Raw genomic sequence first — 27050 nt, forward strand, 5'->3', positions numbered from 1 at the left:
ATGCTATCTAAGTTATAAAAGCTATCTGAGCATAAGTTTTTAAGCTGGGGATTTTTAAAGCATAATCTAATATATGAAAATTTAAACTTTCAGAACACATAGCCAGCACTGTCCAAGAGAATTTTCTTTAGTGATGGAAATATTCTATATATGCATTGTGCAGCTTGGTAGCTACTCACCAAAATAGCTATTGGGCATTTGAAATGTGGCTAGTGTAACTGAAAAACAGAACTTTTAAGTTGAATTAATTTATATTTGAAAAGCCATATGTTGCTCATGGCAACTGTACTAGGCAGCACTGAGCTACACAGTCTAGCTATGCAATAGAAAAATAACTGTCACAAAGAAGATTGTAAAAATTATATATAAAATTCTCAAAACAAATCAGTCTTAGATCATTTTGCAAACAAAGGTAGAATATTTCCATTTTTGGTAATGATAGAGTAAGTTATTCTGACAGAACTCTTTTTAAAAAATTATTGAATAAGACTTGTTTAAAACATCACTTTAAAACCCCCAAAGAGCTGACAAGATAGTGAGGGAAGTTCCTGAAGGTCTTCTTTGAGAAGGGGGAATTCAAAATGTAAGTGGAGCATCGGAGCACCTAAAGTGCTTTTGCCCTGACAATATCCAGAGGAAGAGAAGAGATAAACTGCTCCTGTGTCTCTTTAGTACTTATAAGGAAAGTTTTTCCCAAATCTCCTCCCACCCTCCCTCTGATGGACTTCATGTTGTATTGGCCTGGAGGCCTCATGCCCACTTTTGAACCAGTCATGGCCAAAAACAGTGGGATTACCATAATTAGTTTAAACTAATCCAGATTTGCCCCGAACATGAGGTTAAGGTCACCTTTCCTGAGAGGTAGATTCCTGACCAAAAATTAGAATTCTGTTAGCAATAAAGTAGAGTGTGTAGATCCTGGGTACACCACACATGTCTGCCTCAGTGCTCTTTTAGTTTCCATCTTTACTAGTGAAGTAGCAGCAACAGAAGTGGTAGTGGTAGTGGTAGTAGCTGCTGATAACATTTATTGAGCACTTACTATGTACCGGACCCATTAATTTCACCATATTTTCTTCCCATTCTGAGAGTTCTTCTCCTTTTCCTAGGCGGTGAGTTGGCTTGCTGAGATATTTTGAATTTATTCTTTCAACATAAATCTAGAAAAATATGCTGACTTAAAGTTTTGAGGGGCACCTGGCTGGCTCAGTCAGTAGAGCATATGATTGTATCTCGGGGTTGTAAGTTTCAGTCCCACATTGGGAATAGATATCACTTAAAAGTAGTATTTGAAGGGCACCTGGGTGTCTCAGTAAGTTGAGCATGCAGCTTCAGCTCAGGTTATGACCTCATGGTTTGTAAATTCAAGCCCTGTATCAGGTTCGCTGCTGTCAGCACGGAGCACACTTCGGATCCTCTGTCCCCCTCTCTCCCTGCCCCTCCCCCACATGCACTGTCTCAAAAATAAACATTTAGAAATAAGTTAATAAATAAAGTCTTTGAAAAAAATAAAAATAAAAAATGAAGTTTTGGTATACTCTGTTCTGTTACAACTTTGCCTCTGCAATACAAATTAGCTCATAAGTGATTGAGTCATTTTGTGGCATAGTTTTTGCCACTAAGTGATACAACACCTAAGTCAAACTACACTGATACAGCAGAATGGTACAGGCAATTTATACTGTATATGATGACCATTCATCCCACATTCTTCTTTTTGCTCAGTTTGGCCACATGCTCTGTCATGGAACTCCTTATTATGTGTTTCTGCTTGGTCTTTGTACATTGGCCTCTTCTCTTTATAACTTAGCATCCTCAACCCTTTCACATTAACTTATTTCACTTTTTTTTTTTCTTTTTAGAAGATAAAGTCCTATGTTTACTTCAGGATTCCTTTGTTAGGAATTTGCCATGCATTTTTTAAACTGTGCTAGTATTTTATTAGAATCTTTATTGTTTTTGTTAGTTTTCTGTCTTTGACTTATCTGCTTCTAACACTATTTTTCTCATATACCTATTATTTTTAGTATGCAAATTTGCAGAAAGAGGATTTTTCAAGAATTTATGTGTTATGTTATAGCAGAAACTTCTATATTTTAAAAAACTGTTCTAAAAGTTTCTATTATATAGACTATAGGAGAATTTCATGATAAATCCTAAAGAGTGAATTGATTGTAGTTAATACTGAGTCACGTAAGCAAGCCTCAGTATGTTCCAGTAAGCATAGAATGGGTGTTACTATGGGGGTATTACAGAGCTATTGTGTTTGTATCCTTTATGTTAACCTTGGTACTTTTCTCTAAATATACAATGGTTTTAATGTTCTTTTTTTCCCCCTCTATAATGTGGGTGTCTGTTATGTGCAAGCTACCCTATTTTAAGGAATTCCAGAGTATACTTGTCTTTATCAGAACAGCCTCCTACCTTAGTACATATTTAACATAATTGAATACTGGGCACATCAATTTAGTGACATTGTAAGCAATATGAGAGAAATCTTTACAATTAGTTAAAATTAATCTGACAGTCAAGAACTAGGGAACAATTCATAAGCATTTTGGCTTGCTGTTTGTGATCCAAGAGCTCACTTGAGATTTAAATAAGGTACAAAGGATAAATTGAAATGATCCTGGAAGAATTTTCAAATCATTGCCCGAAATGAGATCATATCAGGAGTCAAATGGTAGCAACACCTATTTATGAATCTTTGAAGCTTGCTCTCTGCTGTTTAATTTATGCCCTTTTAAGATCTTACAACCTGTTCCTCATAGCTTATCAGTCTCGCATGTCTTATAACAGTCTTGACCTTCTCATTTCTGTGATTGGCCAGCTAGTACTATAGATTACCACTTAGTTCTTGTGTTTTTACATATCATAATTATTTATCATTATTAGTCATAACTCTGATTAGAGTTGTGTTAGCTTCATTAAAATCATAAGTGAAAAATAAAGTAAATTAGAAAACGCAAGGAAAAGGAAAATAATATTAGGCTGGGATTAGTACCTTAAATATGTACCATAATTCTTTCTATTTATTAATATGGGCCACACATTTTGCTCTGAGTTTCCTAGTGACCTGAATAAAGAGGCTAACACTATCAGTTCTAAGATTCATAATGTCTGGTAGCCATGATGAAAGGAGATACATCACAAAGGAACACTTTACTATTTTAAAGTTTTGATACTCCTACAGGGATCTCTACATTAGTGAATCAGATTGAAATATGCAAGACTGACAGTCCTCTTTTTTGCTTAGGTTAGAGGACAAATTAAGACCAAGAACCTCTTTAGGCCAAGCAGTCTTAAAAAGTGGCTAGCATGAAAACAAGATAGCTACAACTTCTCCCAGTGCTGATTTAATTCCCACCCCAGGCATTTGAAGGATAGAGGACTGGTAGAAAGACAAGAGCTCTCCAGTGGAAAAGGAATAATGTTTCCATTATTTCCTGTCCCATTTAACCCAGTTGCAAAGAAAAAGATCCCCGGAGATAGAAAAGGCAATTTATAAAAAAAATCTCAATCTTTACAAATTTAAAAATAGGTCAGAAAATTGTATCCAGCTATAAAATTGGCCTGACCAGTTTCAACAGCAACCTAATCAGCTTAGAGACCAAAGGTACTGACACTTTAGACTCTAAGGCTGATTATCTGCATCAAGATGTGTTAGACGGGCATCTACATGATCATCTGTCACCCTCAGAAGCCTTCAGAAGCAGCTAGACAAACATGCTTTCTTTGACATCCATATAAGGCCTCAAGGACAGAATAGTACATGAAGACAATAGCTATAGCAGGAACAAATTAAAATGGTTTTCCTCTTGAAACTACTGAGAATCCAATTTTTATTAAAGACATAGTAGAATTGGATGAAATTGGGTCTCACCATTGTACTAGGAACTGCAGTAGAATATTTGAGATCATAAACTAATCTAAATAGAAAATAGACATGGCCCCTGTGAGACTTGGGTTTGAAGAACAGAATTTTAAGGAGGTCATAATGCCATAAAAAAGGACTTTTCTACATTTCCAAAAAAGAATTTCCTGGTGTTGCTTAGCTGTTCTCCAAAACCAAAAAAAAAAAAAAAAAAAAAGTGCTTGTTCTTCCTGTTCTATTTTATTTGTGATTTGTGTGTCTGCTTGATAATGTATGTAACTGGCGGGGGCGCCGGGGGGGGGGGGGGGGTGGGCGGGGTGGGAGCATTGGGGGCAACCTGATGAAGTGGAGCCTGGCCGTGCAGGCAGTGAAAGAATTCACCCAAGGCAGAACAAAGGAAATAGTTTACTGAATACACCCCAAGGGAGGTGTGGGCAGGACAGCAAAGCAAATACTGTCTGCCACTAGGCAGTGCTGGGGGGCTCTAGTTCAAGGGGGAAGGTGAGGAGGTATGGAACGTGCGCGATTTTCAGTTTTTTCTTTCTTGGTACCTGTGTCCGGATGTAAGCAATCCCTAGGTCAGCTAGGGCTTATGGGTATTTTGAGGTAGGTTGCCCATTGGGCTGTTTGTATTCAGCCAGGGGGTTGGGGAGCACTGTGGGCCCTTCTACTTTACACAGGTTTCTGCTGTTCAGGTTGGTTGCCTAAAAGTGGCCTGTACAACTGGAGTAAAACCTCTGGTGAAAAACCTAAGCTTCACGCAGGCTGGGATGGAAAGTCATATTTGTCTTTCATCTTAAACATTGCATTTCCTATATCTTATACATCAAAACTATACAAAATTATGGTGTCAAAAGGGTGGTCTGTGGTGTTAAAAAAATGTAAGCATGGTGTGTAGTAGCTGGGTATTTTCTCAGCTTTTCTAGAGGGGCATGGTACCATGCAATTTTTTTCTTCTTCAACACATTGCTTATAGTCATTAAACGTGATATTGCTTTGGTTGTGGAAAATATAGCCTATATTTAAACGTAGAATTGTAGTGGGGAAAGTACGGATTGTGGATTCAAATAACTTAAGCTTGATTGCTCACTGTAACACTTGTTGCTATTTGGTTGAAATACCTAAGCTTCAGGGAATTCCTCTAGAAATAGAGCATAATTATACCAAACTTACAGGGTTGTTTGAGAATTAAAAGAAGTAACACATGTAAAACATCCAGTGCTACTTTCTAATACTTAACCTGTACTCAATACAGTGTAGCTATTAATTATAGACATTTTTGTTTCGAAGTAGATTACAAAAATTATGAAGTACTTGCAAATATAATTAAATCTTCAAATCACTTTTATAAAGAGGAAGAATAAGTGTTGTGTTTTTTGGTTTTTTTTTTTTTTAAGTATTTTGAAATTAGGGGCACTCGGGTGGCTCAGTCGGTCAAGTATCCAAATTTTGATTTGGGCTCAGGTCATGATCCCAGGGTCCTGGGATAGAGTCGGGCTCTGCACTGAGTGTGGAGCCTACTTAAGATTCTCTCTCTCTCTCTCTCTCTCTCTCTCTCTCTCTTTCTCTCTCTCTTTCTCTCTCTCTCTCTTTCCCCTCTCTTTCTCTCTGTCTCCCTCCCTCTCCACCCCATCTCTAAAACAATTTTTTTTTTTTTAAATGAGGGACTAAAGCTGAGCAATAGTCTAGTACCAAGGAAGGGATTCAGTGAAGCATAGAATGTCTAAGTATTGATCCAGTGCTCTCATAAACAGATGGAGCCCTTGGGGGGTGGCTGGGCAAGGTAAGCTTCTCTGAAAGAGTTTGGTCACCTTTGACATTGTCTTACTTCCAGTCTAACCTTACCCTGCAGCAGAACCAGATAGCTGAGAACATTCTGAACCTACAGACCTTGCCCCCAGGGAGAGGTGTGGGGTAAGTGATAACAAGGTACAGAGTGGATCCATTAACAGTGTTATAACCATGTCCCAAGTTATAATTAGAAAACAGAGATGTATCAAACACTGCATTTTTTATAAATGTTTTATATAATATTTATTATATTATTATATACATGGCAAAAGAATAACAGGAGCTATGTCATTACTCTTTAGGTTAGTATGAACTTGTGCATTGTGTTTTGAAAAATAAGGACTAGCTTTTAGACACAGAATAGAGCTTGCTTGTTTATTGTGTTTCTAAAAGGGATGTTTTAAAAATTACGAAGTAAATGTTTGTTTCCTAATGATGTGATTGGATGTAAGGGTTCAGGTGCAGACAGATAAGAAAGAATTCTTGAGATGTTTTTGGTGCAAAAAAGGTGGTTTTTAGTAAAGCACGGGGACAGGACCAGTGGGCAGAAAGAGCTGCTCTGGGAATGTGAGGAGCTATTAATTATATACTTTTAAGTTGGGAGGGGTAGAGACAAAGGAGGTTTCCAAAAGGATTTTCATAAGTTAAAAGAAGACTTAGGGGATCCCGGAGGCCTAGCTATTGTTAAGCTAAGGTTGTTTTTTCCTCTAGCCAGGCATTAACATTCAGACGGTTGGGAGTTCCTGCAGAAATGTCAGACTCTGCCTGTCTCAAGTATTTGTCAATGGGCTGCAAGTTAAGGAAATTTAATTTTATCTACATTTCTTTCGCCTTTGCTCTCTGCATCACTAACATTTTAATAGGCTTAAGGGAAAAGGTTATGCTATGTTCAAATAGCATTTTAATTAAATTCAGGCTATACAGAAAAAGCTTTAAGTTTGAAAACTTGTATAGAAGATTATGGTATCAAACATGACAGCTAGATTCTAGTTTGTCTGGACATTATAGGTTTATCGGGCTTTTGTTTCTTTTTGCTTAAAAGTAAATACACAGTGAAACTATAAAAAAATCAGAAATCTTTGTGGGAGAAAATATAAGAAGGTTGAATCAAAAGTAGTTGAGATGATTCACTGTGTGCATTGGACCCTACATTTAACTTTAGTGAGATAATCATACAGTACTTGATAACCAGGAAATCAGGAATCTTGTTTGCAACCTTTAAGAGAGGGTGTAGGAGCAAGGACTTTGTTAGCCCATGTGACACTGTGTGCTTTAGAAAGGGATGCCTGTTTGGGTGAACAGATAGAAATGTGTTCTTTCTTCACAGTCCCATCGTCAAATACACGACTTGCTAAGTAGAGCAAGGGGCTGGAATCTAAATTGCATGTATTCTCCTGTAACTAATATAGAGTATATAAGAGTATATTGGTATAAATAATAGAGTACTGGTATAGAGTATATTGGTATTGAGGGTATAGAATATATGAGAGTGTATTGCTATCCTGGAGAGGGAGTAGAGAATTAAACTTGGGGAGTGTTGAAGTATGGTCTGGTGTGATAGCGAAGAAGCAAAAGTGCATTTAGTGTGGAAGCAAGAAAGGAAAAAGCAGCAGAAGGTGAGAAGGGCAATAGAGAAAAGAAATAGAAGAATAAAATGCCAATTTTGCTCAAGTTGCCATTTTACCTGAGGCTGTAAGAATCCTTGTATCCTGCCAGCCTGCTTAACTTCTTTAGGAAGAGGAAAAGAATGGGAAAGGGGTAAAAGAATTTTCATGCTGGGTTTTCTTCTCACACTATATTACCCATAAGATATAACACAGTATTTGCGGATTTTTCTCATTTGCAAGACATTTTGGGATGTATTTCTCTTGAAGTTAAATGGCATTTTGAGTGTATTTTGCAAATGAAAGAGAGAAGGCACAAAGGGCTTCTGGGACTTGCCAAGGTCACCCTATTCTTTGGGACAAAACTGGGATTAGAACCTCAGTAATAGAACTGCCACTATGAAGTTTGTGAGAGGAAGCTGAGATTTCTTTCTATAGCAACTTTTATGGCCCAGTGAATTATTTTTTTTTAGATTTATGTACCAATAAAAAGTATTAAGTTTAGTAAAAAAAAAAGATGTTTTTAAACAATCAGTATAATTGGAAGCATAAGATAGTCTGTAGAACGTGCTAACACATTCTAACGTTACAGATCTCTGTAGAAAAAAAGTGCTGATAAAGATGCTAATATTAATTTTTTTTATTTCTTTGAAAATACTAAGATCAAAAATGCTGAGACCTGCAGCTTTGCCCTCTGGATTTATGTGGGGTCCTGCTGGTTGCTTTTTAGAAGGAGAGGATGCCTGATTAGTGTTAGCAACAGGAGGCTGAAAACCTGTCAGGCTTTACATAAAAAATTGGTTGCTTATGCCCACTGTTTTCTGTTAGAGTTTTTGCATGGTGTCAGCATTTATTACCTTTAAGTAATGTAAAAAGCATTACTTCTTAAACGCTTTACTCAAACGCTTTATTAAAAAAACACTTTATTCAAAAAAAAAAAAAACAACAACCAGAAGAATCTACTGTATGTAATTTTTCCTTAAGAAATTACTCTTTTCCTTGATCATTCTGATTCTTTGGAACAAGAATATACAACTCCTACTGAGCTAATTTCTAATCAACACAAATCCAGATCATTCACTGAAGGAAGCATTGAAATCAGGAAAACAGAACACTAGCTGATATAGTCTAGAAGCAGAAAGGCATGGAATAAAGTCTACTACAGTTTCCTTAAGCCCTTCTGTCCTCGCTGCTATTCTATGAACATCCTTAATACAGTCTTGCTTTAGGGTCTTTTCATTTACTGTTTATTTTCACTCATGTGTATGTAGGTGACTCCCTCAGTCTCCTTTAACTCTCTGCTCAAGGGCCACCTTGTAAGAGAGAATTTCTCCGACAATACTATTTTAAAACAACTTCCCTCCTACCTCACTATCAGTCCCTTCACCCTGCTTTATTTTTCTTCTTTCTCACCTCCAACTAGAGTGAGCTCCATGAAAGCAGGGACCTAATCTATTTTGTCTATTGCTTTATCTCTAGAGCTTACATCATGTGTGACACATATTAAGCAAATAAATGTATTTGCTGATTAGAAAAAAGACATTTAAGGCCAGTTCTTGGTGGCTGGTTTTAAGAGGACTAGTGATAAGGTTATGATGTGCCCATAGGAAAGCCATCAAGGTCTAGATTCCTTTCAGTTAGGGGTAAGATTGTTCCGTGCAGATCCAGAAGAAAGGAGCAAGACCCCTAGGTTATAGGGGGACAGATTTGGGCTAAAAGTAAGAAAGAACCTGATAGTAATTGCAGCTCCTGAAAAGTTTTTTATTTTTCCGTTAGATGCTTATATAGATTGTATGACCACTTTGGGGAATAATTGTAGAGGAGATTTAAGCATGTTAAGCAACATAGTTTATATTCTAACATTTCTCAAAAGTATATGATTCTGTATTGACTCAAAAATAATCACTGAGTTTGGTTATTCTTCAAAGTGCTACTGGACATATGTATCTATTATGTTAACACCTAAATCAAGGGGTTGAAAAATCATACCTTCTGGGCTAAAGTTGGCCTGTCCCCTCTTTTTGTAAATAAAATTTTATTGGAACACAGCCCTGACTGTTCGTTTATATATTGTCCATGGCTTCTTTCACACTATAATGGCACAGTTGAGTAGCTGCAACAGAGACTGAATGACACTCAAGAGTCTAAAATATTTAGTATGTGGCCCTTTACAAAAAAAAAAAAGTTGGCTAATCTCTGCACTTAACCAACAAATTGCAAAAAATAATACATAGAAACCATCTCTGTTCAGTCGCCCAAATACCTTGTCAATATCATCATCGTTGCTATTTTTTATTGTTTTATCAATAAAGATCCAACCATAATAATATAACCACTCTGAATATTTAAATAGAGGGAATTTAATGAAAAGAATTGATGGAAGAGACAGGAAGATGCCACCCATCCTCCCAGGGAGACCAAGGAAGGAAGTAGTTTTATCAGAGTCCAGAGGCTGGGATTATACATTAGAAGGTGGAACAGAAACTGGATGGGGTTGGAGGGTACGGGTGGTGGGAGCGGTAAGTGTGGTCCTGTTACCTGAAGTTGGAGTCACAAAAAGATTCTGCTTTTGCCTACAATGCTGCCTGAGGTGGAGAGAGAGAGAAACATTCTGGCTTCTGCCGTAGTGCCTTCCATTGTCTGAACCATTGTTGGAAATCAGCAGACACAGAAGCCTGAGAAATGGAGTTTTCAGAGTTTGTTCCCCTGAAATACAGAACAGTGTAGAAGAAGGTGAGGAATGCATCTAAGAACGCCCAGAGCCAAGACCAGAACAGCTGCTCATAGTTATTCAGTGCTACAGTATCTGTACGCCAGGTACAGAGCTAAACAGTTTGTATGAATCCTCACCTGGGAGGTAAATACTAGTATTATGCCCCGTTTATAGATGAGGCTTGCAAAATTAAGTACATTGCAGGTACATTGCTAAATACACCAAATTAGAATTCACTCCAGGTTGATCATACTCCAAAAGTTTGCTTTTAGTTCTCTTATAAATGAGCAAAAAGTAGTTTGGAGAAGAAAAGAAACTTGCTAGCTGAAATGACGGTTACTCCTGTTAAGTTTTTGTACATCTTAACAGAGCTACAACCTTATGCTGTTACTATAGCATTTAGAGTTCAAGGAAACCCCCACTTAGATGAGGGAGTGTCCTTACACCTTGAAACTATTATTAAGCAGCCTTTGTGTACCCAGTGTACTGGGTAAAAGGGATTATTAATTGTAACTACCTAAGAGTGTTGAGATAGTTTGAATAGGTAACACAGCTAGAGACCTCTGAATAGTGTGCCACAGAATGGGTACCTGATAAACGCTCAGTAAATGCTAAGTAGCTGTTGTCATTGTTAATATTTTTATTATCGTGACTCTAGGAGTGGTTATCACAGGAAAAGAGTGTAAATTAGAAAGTTTATGAAATATTATCCAAATGCTTTATTAAACCCTTCTGTTGGACTTTTTACTTTGCCTGTATTTAGGAGATTCCTTACAACATAGTCAAGAATGGGGTGGTTTTCTTTTGTTTGTTTTTCTGTGAATGGTCCCCATGATGCCTTAGTTTGTTAATTCAGAAATTTTTCATGTGGTTTTCTATGAAATGTAGTCTCCTCTTATGATTTCGTAAGTTCCTTTCACCTAGGATGGCCTTTCTCCAACTGTTCCCAACATATGACCTTCGCCTTCCTGTGCCCGTGTCTTTACTTGGTTTCAGTCTTAATAGTTCCCTCCGCCTAGAAATTTTTTCTCTCTCATCCAGCTCAATTCCTATAATACTTTATAATATTATGAAGGATAATTATTGGGGCATCTGAGTGGCTCAGTCGACTGAGTGTCCAACTCATGATTTTGGCTCAGGTCATGATCCCAGGGTCGTGGGATTGAACCCTGCATTAGGCTCCACACTGAGCCACTCCCTCTGCCCTTCTCCCTCGCTCATTTGCACTCTCTCTAAAATAATAAAAAATAAAGTACATAACATTTTTTTTAACAAAGGGTAATTGTTTTTAATACTTTTATTATAATTATAATATACTTGAGATTTTCCTCCTCCACAAATATTTCCCTAATTAATCACATGACACATGGATCTTTTACTTTTATTACAGCACCTATAGGTCACCTGTACCATGCTGTTGTATATTCACTGCCTGAGACAGTGCTATGTATCTGGTAGAATTTTTTTTTAAGGTTATTCATTTATTTTAAGAGAGAGGGAGAGAGTGCCCACAAGGAGGCAGGCAGGGGCAGAGAGAGAGGGAGAGAGAGAATCCCAAGCAAACTCTGTGCTGTCAGCATAGAGCCCAACATGAGGCTCAAACTCACAAACCGTGAGATCAGAACCTGAGCCAAAATCTAGCTGGTTGCTTAACTAACTAAGCCACTCAGATGCCCGGGTAGCATTGGTATCTGGTTTCTCCAACTAGATTAAAAGCCATGCTTGAATGAATGTTTAGGTGGTTGGTGCTTTACAAATACTTAAGTATTATATGAAAACTTGTAGTTGGAGTTCAAAGTATTTGTATTATATATATAAAAAAAGTCAATGATGTTTGCTTAAAAATCAGTCTTGCTGCATGGCAAAGCCACTGACAACTTTAGTCCTTGTGTCAGATTCCCTGAAAGTAGATAGAATGGATTTTCTTTGATCCAAACATAAGCACACCATGAAACAAAACACCCTGGAAGTTATGTAGTAGGTAACCTATAGTAAACAATTATTTGCCATTTTTTAAAAGGCAAATAAGAAGGGTGATTGATAAGCACAATCATTAGGTTTGATATTGCAGTTTCATATTTTATTTATTTATTTTAAATGTTTATTTTTTTAAATTTATTTTGAGTGAGAGAGAGAGAGAGAGAGCACACAAGCATGGGAGGGGCAGCGAGAGAGAATCTCAAGCAGGCTCGTGGAGAGCCTGACGCAGGCTTTGATCCCATGAACCGTGTCATCATGACTTGAGCCAAAATGAAGAGTTGGATGCTTAACTGACTGAGCCATACAGGCGCCCCTGGCCTATTATTTTTATACATTCTTCAAGGGACCATTTACAACATACTGACCTCAGAAAACCTTATAAATGTAGAGATCCAAGGGAGGGTAGTAAAAATCTCAGAATGACCTCTGAGAGTTTAATCTACTCATCATTTATTCACAGTTAAGAATTTTATCTACTGACCTGTTTTGTTCTTCCATATGTGAGTGGGTTATTTTCTCCATATTTCAAAAGCAGTAACAGTTTTTTAGGTGCCACAACTGCAGAACTCTAAAAGATAAGTCAAGTTAGGTCAGATTGCTCAAACACTGTGACATGTTGTACTTTTAATTCTTTGTGAACTTAGAGATTGAATTTAGGGTGCCCTGTGGTATTTGGAATCTAGACCTAACTACATTGGCAAGGTTTTCCTTTTTAAAAAATTCAGGTAGAAGAAGCATTCCAAATGTTTAAAAACAAATAACCCTCTCTTCACCCTCTCAACATCCTTCTCTCTCCCTACCCAACATATGCACATGTTTTGAATCAATTTAGTATTTTACTTTCTGTGATGTTCAGAGATTAAATGTAAATCTTAATAAGTCCAAATTCCTTGAATTTGAAGGTGTTTAGACTTGAGGCATAGCATTTGCCCAGTTCATTCCACATCTTAAAATATGGTTTTTGTCAAGGCTAGACAGTAAACAGCTATAGTAGTGGGGATCCAAACCACAATTAATAGTACTGAATGTTGTCTTACAAACCTGCCTCTTGATTCCTTAAAATAAAGAGCTGGGAGTAGCTGTGGCAAATGGACCTCAAATAATGTTACCAACAGAGATTTTGTGTTTTAGTTTCTTCACATAGTTTTTGTGTGTGTTTATAAGGAGCTACCTGATGGATTGATTGTAAAGTAGACTATGACATGTATCTGAGTGTAAAGTTATACGGAAACTGTCTTAACGCTTAATTTTGTTTAAATTACTTCAGTTATTTCTTCTGTGGCTAAGATTACAATTCAGAATCTTCAGTCTGAATATTGGTTGTAAAACAGTAAAGCAAATACCAGAATTATAGCCATAGCATCAGGCAGTGAACTAATGTGATGAGTTAGGCAATTTTAATTGTAGGGACATTGTCCCTTAGTTTCGGTATTTTTCAACAATCATACCATTTATGATTTTATTTTATTTTAGCCATGTCCTTTGGGGGCCCGAGATTTTCGAGAGAAACAGTGTGCAGACTTTGACAATATGCCTTTCCGTGGAAAGTATTATAACTGGAAACCCTATACTGGAGGTAATGTATAATCTGGCAGAGCATTCATCATGCTTGAGAGCTTTGCAAATATGAAAGAATATATAAATACATACAAACACACACATACTTTCATACACATACTAGTAAAAATTAGTGTTTGCAAATCAAAGCAGGAAAATGCTTACAGTACTATAAAGTTTCCTGTAATAAAGTTTATATGTTAGTAAAAATGATCAGAAATCGTTTTTTAAAAACTAATTCTATTTAACAGTGTTTTTAGAAACCTAATTCTATTCTATTCTATTCAAGTCCTGGAAAGGATATAAATCCAAATAATGTTTTTGAGTTCTTGAGACCTCCTTGGGATATATGGGCATTACATTATAATCATTTATAATCATTGCATATTTAGAATTATCACCCTAAAAACAGATTATAACAATATAAACCAACTAAAAAGTGGCCAGGAAAATCTGTATTCTTTCTTGGCCAAAGGCCAAGGATCTTCCCCTAGATTATTGTTATTCTTTTTTTAGTGTTGGGAAACATTTTTACCCTTTAATTTGGCATGTATCAAACACAAATTATTTAGTAAACACAAGAAGTTTTCTTGTACTCTCAAAATATAAATTAAATTTTGTTAGAATTTTCTCTTGGAAGAATTGAATACCCTTTTAAAAAACTTCAATGTTTGTTTTTTATTCTAACATCTTACTTTGAAAATTTTCCAGTGGAGCAGTATTAGAAGAATTTTACAGTGACATCTTTATACCCACCACCAAGATTCTACCATTCACATTTTAATATACTTCCTTTATTACATGTCTAGTCATCTCTCTATCCATTAATCTATTTTATTTTTTAGATGAATTTCAAAGTAAGTTGGAGTCATTAATATACTTTCCTCTAAGTACTTCAACACGTATAGCATTAACCACAGTTCAATATTTACTTTTTTTTGAGAGAGAGAAGATTATGTACAATGAAATGCACAAATCTTTTTTTTTTTTTTTTTTTTTTTACATTTATTTTTTAGGTAGAGAGAGTGAGACAGAGTGTGAGCAAGGGAGGGGGAGAGAAGAGGGAGACACAGAATCCGTGGTAGGCTCCAGGCTCTGAGCTGTCAGCACATAGCCCAACACAGGGCCCCAACTCATGAACTACGAGATCATGACCTGAGCTGAAGTCAGATATTTAACTGGCTGAGTCACCCAGGCACCCCTTAAATGAACAAATCTTAACTGTACTCTCCCTGAGTTTTGACAATTGCATGCACCTATAAAACCCTATTGACATATAGAACATTACCATGCCCCCAAGATTCTCATAGTCCTCATAGTCCTTCCCAGTCAATAGCTGCCTCTACCTATTTCCTCCAAGAGGCAAACCACAGTTCTGATATTTCTGAATCTATTACCATAGATTAGTTTTGTCAGTTCCAGAACATCATATACGTGAAATCATGTCATATTTACTCTTTTGGGCAAGATTTCCTTAAGCCAAATGTTTTTGAGACCCATCCATGTTATTGCATGTATGAATAGTTTATTCCTTTTTATTGCTGATCAGCATTGTATTGTAATAAACAGTTTGTTTTCCCTTTCTGCTATTGATGGCCACCTGAGTTGTTTCTAGTTTTCAGCTGTTCTGAATAAGCTGCTGTGAACATTTGTGTACAAGTCTTTTGTGAGCATATGTTTTCATTTCTCTTGGGTGAATACTTAGGAGTGGAATTGCTGGGCAATAGGGTAGGTGTGAGTTTAGTTTTAAAAGTAATTGCCAGATGTTTTTCCAAAATAATGTACCATATTATACTCCCACCAATAGGTATGTTTGTTCCACATCCTTGCCAACATTTGGTATTTTCAATCTTCTGGCGGGTAGAAAATAATGTCTCTATGCAGTTTTAATTTGCAGTTTCTGACCAATGATTATGTTAACACATTTTTTTGTGGACATTTTTATGTGCTTGTTGACCATTTATAAGTCTTTTGTAAAGTGTCTGTTCAAATCCTTTGCTTGTTTTTAATTGTTTTTTTATCTTTTTATTCTTGAGTGGTAGTCATTTATCAGATGAATTTTATAAGTATTTTCTCCCGTCTTTGGACCTTCCTGTTACTTTTTTTTAATGTTTTTTTTTGTTTGTTTGTTTTTGTTTGTTTGTTTTTTTGAGAGAGAGGGTGAGAAAGAGAGAGAGCTAACAGGGGAGTAGCAGAGAGAGAGGGGGACAGAGGATCTGAAGTGGGTTCCGTGCTGACAACAGAGAACCCAATGTGGGGCCTGAACTCACGAACCGTGAGATCATGACCTGAGCCCAAGTCAGTTGCTTAACCGACTGAGCCATCCAGGTGCCCCTCTCCTATTATTTTTTAATGGTGTTTTGGATAAGTATAAGATTTTAATTTTGATGAATGCTAATTTTTCAATTTTGTTTCCTTTTATGGTTATTGTGTTCAGTGTCCTATCTTAGCAATCTTTGCCTTTCTCAACTCAGGAAGATATTTTCTTATGTTTTCTTCTAAAAGCCACATGGTTTTGGGGGCGCCTGGGTGGCTCAGTCGGTTGGGCTTCCGACTTCGGCTCGGATCATGATCTCACACTCTGTGAGTTCGAGCCCCGCGTTGGGCTCTGTGCTGTCAGCTCAGAGCCTGGAGACTGCTTCGGATTCTGTGTCTCCCTCTCTCTCTGCCCCTCCCCTGCTCATGCTCTGTCTCAAAAATAAATAAAAACATTAAAAAAAAAACAAATAAATAAAATAAAATAAAAAAATAAAAGCCACATGGTTTTGGTCTTTACATTTAGATATACAGTCTAAAAATAATTTGGGTGTATGGTATGTATTTGTAGTATGGAGTCTATTTTGTTTCTCTGATCTATTTGTCAACAATAGAAATGCACGACGAAATGTGCACAAGGCACAAAGAAATGAAATGGCAGCAATACTATGCTAGTACCACACTGACCTAATTATTATAACTGCATAGTCTTGGACACAGGTAGTGTAAGTTCCTCCAACTTTGATCTTTTTTCAAGAGTTCTTTGGATATTCTGAATGCTTTGCATTTCTATATAAATTTTAGAATTATTATTCATTTTTATAGAAAAACATGCTAGGCTTATGATTGCTATCATGTTGAATCTATAGATCAATTGAGGGAGAACTGATAAGTTAACAATATTATTTTGACACATTGAGTATTGACTTCAACAGTGAATTTATCAAAATGGTGTGTATATATATATATATCCATTTATTTTTATGTTTTCTTTAATTGCACTTCTTTTGTTAAACCTATTCCTGAGTAACTTATGGTTTTTGAACCTATTGTAAATAAAAGTTTAAAACATTTTTAATTATTTTCTCTAGTATATAAAATTAAATAGATTTTTATATATTAACTTTTTATTCTGTGACCTTTCTAAATTCCCTTCTTAGTTCTAAGAGTTGTCTTGTAGATTGTTTAGGATTTTCTTCATAAATAGTCATGTTATCTGGAAGTAGTGACTGTCTATAATAATCTTTATACTTTTTAATTCATGTTCTTGCCTTAATTCACTGGATTGGCCCTTTAGTACAACTGGTACATGTATGATTATATGTGTTTTTCTTTATTCCGTTAATATATGAATTGCTTGATAGATTTTATGTCAAACCAACGTTTTATCCCAGGATAAACCCCATGTGGTATTTATTTATTATCTTTTTATATGTTATCAGATATAATTTCTGATATTTTATTAAGGATGTTTGCATCTATGTTTATAAGGAATATTGATTTGTAAATTTTTTTTCTATCATGTCTTTGACAGGTTTGGGTATTAGAGCTACTCTGGTTTCCAGAACTAGAATCCCTATTTATTTTTAAAGAGTTTGTAGGATTGATATTATTTCTTCCTTAGAATACATTTCACTGGTAAAACCACTCAGACTTGGTATTTTCTTTGTGAAAAAAAAATTTACTACAAATTCAACTCCTTTAGTAGATAAATGGCTATTTAGATTTTTAAAAATTCTTATGTCTTAAAGGAATTTGTTACTTGCATATCCCATTTCTTGATAGAAAACTGATCATAACATTCTCTTACTATCCTGCTTAATATCTGTGGGCTCAGTAGTGATAAATGCTATTTCATTTCTGATATTGATAATATGTGTTTTCTCTCTTTTCCTTGTTCAATCTTGCTTGAGATTTATCAATTTTTTTAATCTTTTCAAAGAATCAACTTTTGGCTTTAGTACTTTATTACTTTTTTTTATTAATTTTTGTTCTTATATTTATTATTTTTAAATTTGGGGTTCATTTTGCTTTTCTGCATTCCCAAAACCTGATTTAAAAAAAAATTTTTTTAATGTTTATTTATTTCTGAGAGAGAGAGAAACAGACAGCGTGAGCGGGGGAGGGGCAGAGAGAAAGGGAGACACAGAATCTGAAACAGGCTCCAGGCTCTGAGCTGTCATCAGGGCTTGAACTCATGAGCTGTGAGATCATGACCTGAGCTGGAGTCGGATGCTTAACCGACTGAGCCACCCAGGTGCCCCCCGCAAAACCTGATTTTTAAAAAAATTTCCTTTAGTCCAGAATCTTTTCTTATTTACATTGTGATTTCTTGTTTGACCCATGAGTTATTTGAAGTATGTTATTTTTATTTCCGAATATTTGATATTTTCTAGATTTTTTTTGGTTATTAATTTATAATATAATTCTATGATCAGAGAATACTCTGTATGATTTAAATATTTAAAATTAATTGAGATTTGTTTTATAGTACAGCTTATTGTTCATGTTGGTAATGTTCATCTATACTTGAAAAGGATTATTTTCTTCAGTTGTTGGATACACTGTTCCACAGATATCCATCACATCAAGCTGGTTGATAGTGCTGTTTAAATCTTTTAAATTTGTTCTGACTTCCTCTTTCAGTTACTGAGAGAAGTGTGTTAAAAATCTCCAACTGTTAAAAATATGACTTTGCTTCTTTTTCTGTAAGTTTTTCTTCATGTAATTAAAATTGCTTTTATTAGGTGCATATACAATTGGGATTCTTTCATCTTACTGTAGGAGGGAAAGAAGTGTCTGAAATAATTAACAGATTTAATAATTAGCATCTAGATAATGTAAGCTTAGTAAATTAACCCTAAATTCATAATAAGCTTTCACTGAAGGTAACTGGTAATGATGTGACCTTCCATTTGGAGAATCATCTTAAATCCCTTCTCGAAATAAATGCAGTACATCTTCTGCAAACTCACTGTAGCTTAGGAAGCTAAACACATCTTCAGTAATAAAAAAGGAAGAAATGTATTCTTATTATCATCATCACATAGTGTAATGGTCTAAGGAATACATCCTTGGCATTTATATGTCCTACATATCAAATACTAACTTACATAATTAAATAACATTAAAATTGAGAGAACTCATGTTCTCTTTTTCAAGACAGATACACAAAAAGCTGCCTTAAATTCCAAAGCATTATAATAAAAAATGGGAAAAGAACTATATTGGGTAGTAATGAAAAAAATCGCAGTAAAATTCATTAAAATTTAGAGTAATTTTATTAATGAGAATCTTACAAAAATAAATATAAACACCTTGATTATCAGCTCAGGAAGAAATTATTTTATTTATTACTTGTTATTTTTGTGCTCAGTACAGCAAAGGTATCATTACCCTAAGTCTAGTAATAACATTGCAATTAAATAGAAGTTCTATAGCCTGTAAACATCAAAAATGGAAATAAACACAGAGTTAGGCCAGCGGTTGTCAACTGGCAGTTCACGAACCAGATTTTACTTATAAACATGTTTTAACCTCCACAGTATTTTTGAAAACTTTGAATGAATTACTAAGAAAAGTTTTTATTTTAAAAATCTAGGTTTTCAGATTCTCATGAAAAAAATAGAATTTCTGACAATATTGGGCCATCTTCTTGCATTATACAACAATCAACTTTAACAATGATCTCCTTTAATGAAATGTTCTCTCATTTACCATTGTCTCTACCACTCAGTTGTGTTGTCTCTTTTATTTCACATACTTTCACCCTGCAAAAACCTGGTTTCTACTTTCACTAAGACTAAGCATGTCATTTTTTCTTTCTGCCTTATTTTCTTTGCTAGAAGTAGTCTTCTTTATTTCAAAGAGAAATCTTATCAGCATAATTAAAATGAAGCCAAGTGTTTTTATTTTCTTTTTTTTTTAACGTTTTTTTTTTTTTTATTTTTTTTTTCAAAACGTTTATTTATTTTTGGGACAGAGAGAGACAGAGCATGAACGGGGGAGGGGCAGAGAGAGAGGGAGACACAGAATCGGAAACAGGCTCCAGGCTCCGAGCCATCAGCCCAGAGCCTGACGCAGGGCTCGAACTCACAGACCGCGAGATCGTGACCTGGCTGAAGTCGGACGCTTAACCGACTGTGCCACCCAGACGCCCCTGAAGCCAAGTGTTTTAAATGAAGGTTCAACAAAAGTGTTTTTAAATCATAATTTCAATCAATAGGTACATATTTTTATGTAGCTTTCTCATGCAGTATTTTGAATAAAATAAATTCATATATATTGCTACTTTTCCAATATACTATGGGATTATAATATTACTCTGCTTATTTTTTAAATTACTATTATTTATGCCCATTTTTCACATCAACCTTAAAAATACAAATTTGTGACAAAATGAAAATGATGACATTATTATATGCATTTATTCACAAAATTAAATTGGGTATTGTTTTATTTGTTCACGTTTAATGCTCCATGTAATATCTTTGATTTAGTAATAAGAATTATTCAAATCTAATGCTATAATTAACTTTACCTTTGATTTGCTTATCACATAAAAATTCATCTCTATGCTAAAGCCACATTCGTTGAATATGGTATGTTTAAACCAGGTACAAATTCAGAGGTGTTTTTGTTTTTGTTTTTGTTTTCATTTTTGTTTTTGTTTTACAAGTACCATATCCCTGCTTCAAGTAGCAGGGTTTTGTATCAGCTGCAGTTAACAAGGGACATATGTTGTAGAAATTTCCATTTGTTACAAGAAGTTATTGTGTCAAGCCTCCTCAAACTTTATTTTCTTAGTTTTTCTTTTAATGTTTATTTATTTATTTTGAGAGAGTGAGCAGAGAAGGGGCAGAGAGAGGGAGAGAGAGAATCCTAAGCAGGTTCCACACTGTGAGCATAAAGGCTGAAGTGGCACTCAGTCTCACAAAATTTGAGATTATGACCTGAGCCGAAAGCAAGAGTTGGATGCTGAGCCACCCAGGCCCCCGTGTTTTCTTAGTTTTTAAAAAATCTTCCATTTCATCCATTTTTTTCAACATTTAGGTACCTTTACTATGATCCCTTTTGACCTAAAATATATTGTTAAATATATATTGGAAATATGTGAACATTTTAAATTTTGAAACTGCTCAATGGATCCTCTGTCAAGTTTCACAAGCAATGAAAATAAGTGTGAAATTTTAGCAAAGAAGGAAAGAAACCTACACATCTGGGTATATAGTGACAGCATTATGTCTGTATAAATTGTAAATTTACTGTGGTTAATATGGAATCACCGTTTCTTACAAGAACGACTCCATTTATTTCTCTTCTGCTGTATTTGTCCAGGTGGGGTAAAACCTTGCGCATTAAACTGCCTGGCTGAAGGTTACAACTTCTACACTGAACGTGCCCCTGCGGTGATTGATGGGACTCAGTGCAATGCGGACTCACTGGATATCTGTATCAATGGGGAATGCAAGGTTGCTCCAATTACAAATTTCACTCCTTTTTGTTGGGGCTTTTGAGACTTCTGTCTTCTTTTCTCAGATATTAGCTCTTAATTAAAACTATGCTCAGTTTTAATAAAAGAGAGCTATATTTTATAGAAAATCAGATTCCAATTAGGTTGACAGTACATATAGATAAAGGTAGAATAGCCTATTTGCATTCAAACATCATGTAAATGTGATTTATTTTGATGTTCTAGTTACATGTATAGTGATTGCTAAAGTTCTGAATATATTTTGGACTTTAGTTTCTATTATTTTGCTCTGTTTACAAACAGACTGCAAAGATGATAGGAAGAGGGAACAAGGATGCAGCTCTTACTCATATGGCTACCATATGTTTTCACTGGAAGATTGTTTGATACATTTCATTATGTATTTTTTTCTCAAAGTGTGAAGTAGCTGTGTTCCTCCTACTTTGCCTCTTTTTGAAGCATTTTGAAACACAATGGTTTTCATTATAGAGTTAGTCTTTACCTTATTAAAGCGTTTATTTGAGAGAATTATCCAGACTAGTTGAGAGTTATTGGACCAAATCTATGCTATTTTCCTAGACCTGTGTATAAATCTGATCATAATAAGAAAAGTCACAAATACCACTGTCCTTGTAACTTTTTTTCTTTTTTGTCTTTATTTTATTTTAAAGAGAAGTACAACTCTAAGTCTTAGAAATTGAGAAAGAAGAGATAAACACATGATCTGTTTTACTTTGTATCACAATTTCTTACAAAAGTTTCTGTCCTTCTGGCTACTTGCATCCAAATATATCTGATGATCCTGTATGTGTGTGTGATTTCTGACAGTATTAATTTTTTTTTCAGAAAACAAAGACAAAAAGCACAGGTTTTATTCAGAGATCACATGCCTGTTATCAATGGCTATAGGTCATATATACAAATGCAAGTACCAAAATATGTACCAAAAATATATAAAAATCCACATTTCTGTGATTAAATGCAAAACTAAAAGGTAGAATTTCAGCTTCTAAAATCACATGCTTACATCTCCTTGTTTTTTATGACAATTTTAGTTAGCAAGTATAAACAGGTATTCAGTTTTAAAGGTTTACCCCGGTTTGAATTCCACAACTAATCCTTGACACTAACAATTGGGTATCCAAAAGAGCCAGTGATTTAGAAAGGTCAAACCATAAAGCTCAGTCAAGACTCCTGCTGTTATTACCTTGTGTAGGACAATATGACATTTTTCTTAATTCTTACATTTCTTAATCGAAGGTATAAATAAGAGCCCATTGCCAACAAACTATAAAATATTTTAAGATTTGGAGCATGCTATCTATAAATGAAAAAGAAATCTAGGTTAGAAATATAGACATACATTCCTGGGGAATCAAAAAATTTTTTTCTTTAAACTTACATGTTGCAAAATGTTAGCTAAGAACTTGCTCGAGGGTGAAGGAAAAAGTGGAAAGAGGAAAATATTTCCTGTTTTGATTTCCTTTACTGGAAAAACAAATCAGTTATATTTATTTGGTTAGTTATGGTTCCAAGAAATCCTCTTTATGACATACTGAATATTCTTCTCTGTTTTCAGCATGTAGGTTGTGATAATATTTTGGGATCCGATGCTAGGGAAGATAGATGTCGAGTCTGTGGAGGGGATGGAAGCACATGTGATGCCATTGAAGGGTTCTTCAATGATTCGTTGCCCAGAGGAGGTGAGTGTGTAGAGAGAACTCTTCCTCACACCTCTGATGTACTGGAATAGCCAAAACACTTGAATTCTTCCCCACTGCCTTCTTTTTAAATTTTTTGTTTAGGCAGACAATGTTTTTTCCCCCAAATTGCTTTCAGTCTCTTAAGTATCAATTATAGATTCATGTAAGATATTTTAAGGAAATATTATTCCCTTTCTACTTGACTTCATTTAGCCATGTTTTCCTAAGATGGAAATTCCCACAGAGCATTGATGGGAGGGCTATGTGTTGAGGAAAAAAAAAGCAAAACAAAACAAAACATGAGCCAATATGATACATCTTGGGGCTTTAAAGATTATCTTGAGATATTTTAGATAAAAAGAAAAATAGATGTGTTCATGAACCCAAAGGGGAATTTTCCCATATTTTGTAATTTTATAAAGTGTCAATCAAGTAAAGATTTGAAGAACAAGGAAGCTTATTACTAAATGGTTACTAAACACTCATTTTCTGACCAAGGCTGCACGTGCTGCTTATTACTGCCTATCTTCTATGTTCCAGGCTATATGGAGGTAGTGCAGATACCAAGAGGCTCTGTTCATATTGAAGTCAGAGAAGTTGCCATGTCAAAGAACTATATTGGTAAGTAGCCTATATTGCTAGAATTTTTAAATTACTGGGGAAAAGCAGCACAGTATCCTGCTATGAAAAGACATATTGCTTGAGTAGAACACTTTCATGCTAAAATGAAGGAAGTTGCAAGTTTTATAAGACCACACATAAGAGCTAAACAAAAAAATTAGGAATTTATAGCTCTTCACTGAGTTGGCTATTTGATTTTTAAAAATCTGTTTCATTGAGGTATTTATATATGATAAAATGCATTTATTATTTTTTATAAGTGTACATTTTGAAGGGTACTGGTAAATGTATATATATAAATTATAGATATGTAAATAAATATATAGGCAATAATAGAATTATTCATATGAATTATTAATATACATATGTTAATATGTAGTTTATTTTTATTTATTCTGGAATTTCACATGAATGGGATCATAAAGTCTATATACTCTCATGTCAGGTATTTTTCACCCACGATAATGTTTTTGAGATTCATCTATATTTTTGAGTAATAAGTTGAGTGTATCTGAAGTTTTTGTTGTTGTTGTTGTTGTTTTGTTTTTTTGTTTTTTTCTAAATAACATTTCTTTGTGGGGACATACCATAATTTGTTTATGTACTCACTTATTGGATAATTGGGTCATTTCCATTCTTTGACTCTTATGAATAAAGCTTCTTTGAGCAGTTATAGGTAAACATTGTGTAGACATATATTTTCATTTCTTCTGGATAAAAACCTAGGAGTAAAATGGCCTGCTCCTATGATAAATACACGTTTAACTTTATAAGAAATTACTAAACTATTTTCTAAAGTGGTTGTTATCACTTATATTCCCCCAAATGATATAGAAGAGTCTGGTTGCTCTACATTCTTGTCAATACTTGATATTGGCGGCCTTTTAAAATTTACCCTTGGAAATATCTTTTTTGTGGAGCGTCTCAACAAATATTTTGCCTACTTTACATTTTTTTCTTTTAATCAAATTATAAGGATCCTTTGTATATTCTAGATACAAGCCTTTGTTCAACTATATATTTTATGACTACTTTTTCCTAGGCAGTGGCTTATTTATTCCTGTTTAATGGGTATTTCAATTTTCATGAAATTTAATTTATTAATTTGTTCATGGATTATACTTTTGTGTCCTACCTTACAAATTTTGCCACCCTCAAGGTTGCAAATATTGTCTTCAATGTCTCTTCAAGAAATTATAGTTTTAGCTCTTATGTTTAGATATATGGCCCATTTTGAGTTCTTATATAAGATATAAAGTAAGTGTTCAATTTTTTTCATATGGATATTCAATTACTATAGATAGTGCCATTTGTTGAAAAGACCATCATAGGGGCGCCTGGGTGGCACAGTCGGTTAAGCGTCCGACTTCAGCCAGGTCACGATCTCGCGATCTGTGAGTTCGAGCCCCGCGTCAGGCTCTGGGCTGATGGCTCCGAGCCTGGAGCCTGTTTCCGATTCTGTGTCTCCCTCTCTCTCTGCCCCTCGCCCGTTCATGCTCTGTCTCTCTGTCCCAAAAATAAATAAACGTTGAAAAAAAAAAAAGAAAAGAAAAGACCATCATTTCTCCTATTGAATTACCTTGACACTTCTGTTAAAGATCAATTGAACATGAATGTATGCTATTTCTGTTCCCTCTCATTGATATATATGTCTGTGTCTATCCTTTCTTTTTAAATTTTTTATAGCACGCAAACCAAGATGGGTTTTTACTTACTTACTTACTTACTTACTTACTTACTTATTTCGAGAGCACATGAGTGGGGGAGGGGCAGAGAGGGAGAGAGAGAGAGAGAGAGAGAGAGATTGAGAGAGAGAGAGAATCCCAAGCAGGTTCCATGCTCAGCCTGGGGCTTGATCCCACGACTCTGGGATCATGACCTGAGCCCAAACCAAGAGTCAGACACTTAACTGACTGACCCACCCAGGCCTCCCTGTGGGTGTCTATCCTTAAAAACTACATTGTATTAATTAATGGAGATTTCCAGTAGAATTTGAAAATTAGGAGCATTAGGTTCTGAAATTTGTTGTTCTTTCTCAAAATAATTTTTGCTTATCTAGGTCCTTTACATTTATGCATGCATTTTAGAATTAATTTGTCAATTTCTACAAAAAGAGATTACATAGAATGTGTGGATCAATTGGGGGAGAATTGACATCTTAAAGATATTATTTTCCAGTACATGGAAAGATTTACCTCCATATTTATTTAAATCTTTATATTTGTTCGCCAGTGTTTATTTCTCAGTGTACGGGTCTTGCACCTATTTTTTTTCTTAAATCTACCACTAAGTATTTCATGCTTTCTGATATAATAAATAGTATTTATATCATGAACAAATGTGGAATTTTGTCAAATGCTTTTTCTCTATCTCTTGAGTTAATCGTATCCTTTTTATTGTAGTGTCTCTTTTTCTTGATCATGCTAATGAGGGGTTTGTTAATTTTATTGATCTTTTCAAAGAACAAGCTGTTGATTTAAATAATTTTTTCTATTATTTCTCCATTTTTCATTACATCAATTCCCACTGTTGTCTTTATTGTTTCCTGTTTTTGGTATTCACTTTGTGTTTATTTTTTAGCTTCTCAAGATAGATTATTGGTTTAAAATTTTTTTCTACTCTAAAATAAGAATTTTGCACTATAAATTTACCACTAAGTGCTGCTTTAACTTTACCCCATATATTTTGATACATTGTATATTCATTATCACTCAGTTTAAAATTTTTTATTTACATTGTGATTCATGCTTAGAAGATATTATTTAATTTCTAAATATTTGAGGATTCCCCAGATCTTTTTTGTTACTGATTTCTAGTTTAATTCTCATATGGAGAGAGAACATACTTTGTATGATTTTCATTCTTTTGTTGAGATTTGTTTTATGGCCCAGCATATGGTCTATCATAGTAAATGTTCCGTGTGCACTTGAGAAGAATATATATTCGGTGTTATCGGGTTTAGCATTCCATAAATGTCAGTTAGATTAAATCAGTTAATAGTTTTGTTGAAGTTTTCTATATTCTTACTTATTTTCTCCCTTGTTTAAGCAGTTATAGAATCATGTTGAAATCTCTTGAAAGAACTGTGAGTTTGCTTATTTCTCATATTAATTTGTAAGACTTTGTGTCATTTATTTTGCAACTTTTTTATTAGATGTATAGACATTTAAGATTATTATATCTCCTTGATATATTGAGCATTGTATTATTATCAAATGTTCCTCTTTATCCCTGATAATAATCTATTACCCAAAGTCTATTTGTCTGATAATAATATAGCCATCCAGATTTCACCCAAATTAGTGTTTGCATGGCAAATCTTTTTCCATCCATCCATTTTTCACATGTAGATGTTTCTGAATTTAAAATGTTTCTTGTAGGGGCACCTGAGTGGCTCATTAGGTTAAGCATTCAACTTTGGCTCAGGTCATGATCTCTCAGTTCATGAGTTCAAGCCCTGTATTGGGCTCTATCAGTG

At 34.8% G+C, this 27050-nt stretch overlaps 1 protein-coding gene across 6 annotated transcripts in view; it reads left to right on the plus strand.

The window, feature by feature from the left end:
• Nucleotides 1-27050, plus strand: part of ADAMTS6 (ADAM metallopeptidase with thrombospondin type 1 motif 6) — a 299671-nt gene that overhangs the window by 207277 nt on the left and 65344 nt on the right. For all 6 annotated transcript variants that reach the window (XR_015248856.1, XM_086699957.1, XM_025924199.2 and 3 more), the window contains 4 exons: nt 13436-13538; nt 21113-21246; nt 22828-22951; nt 23492-23572. Coding sequence is in view for 5 of the 6 variants with exons in the window: in XM_086699957.1 (XP_086556083.1) it covers nt 13436-13538; nt 21113-21246; nt 22828-22951; nt 23492-23572 (442 nt within the window). In the remaining variant the exon portion in view is untranslated. The remainder of the gene's footprint in view (nt 1-13435; nt 13539-21112; nt 21247-22827; nt 22952-23491; nt 23573-27050) is intronic.

The sequence above is a fragment of the Puma concolor genome, chromosome A1, assembly GCF_028749965.1.
Source record: "Puma concolor isolate L17-30 chromosome A1, mPumCon1.1.hap2, whole genome shotgun sequence".
Classification (NCBI taxonomy): domain Eukaryota; kingdom Metazoa; phylum Chordata; class Mammalia; order Carnivora; family Felidae; genus Puma; species Puma concolor.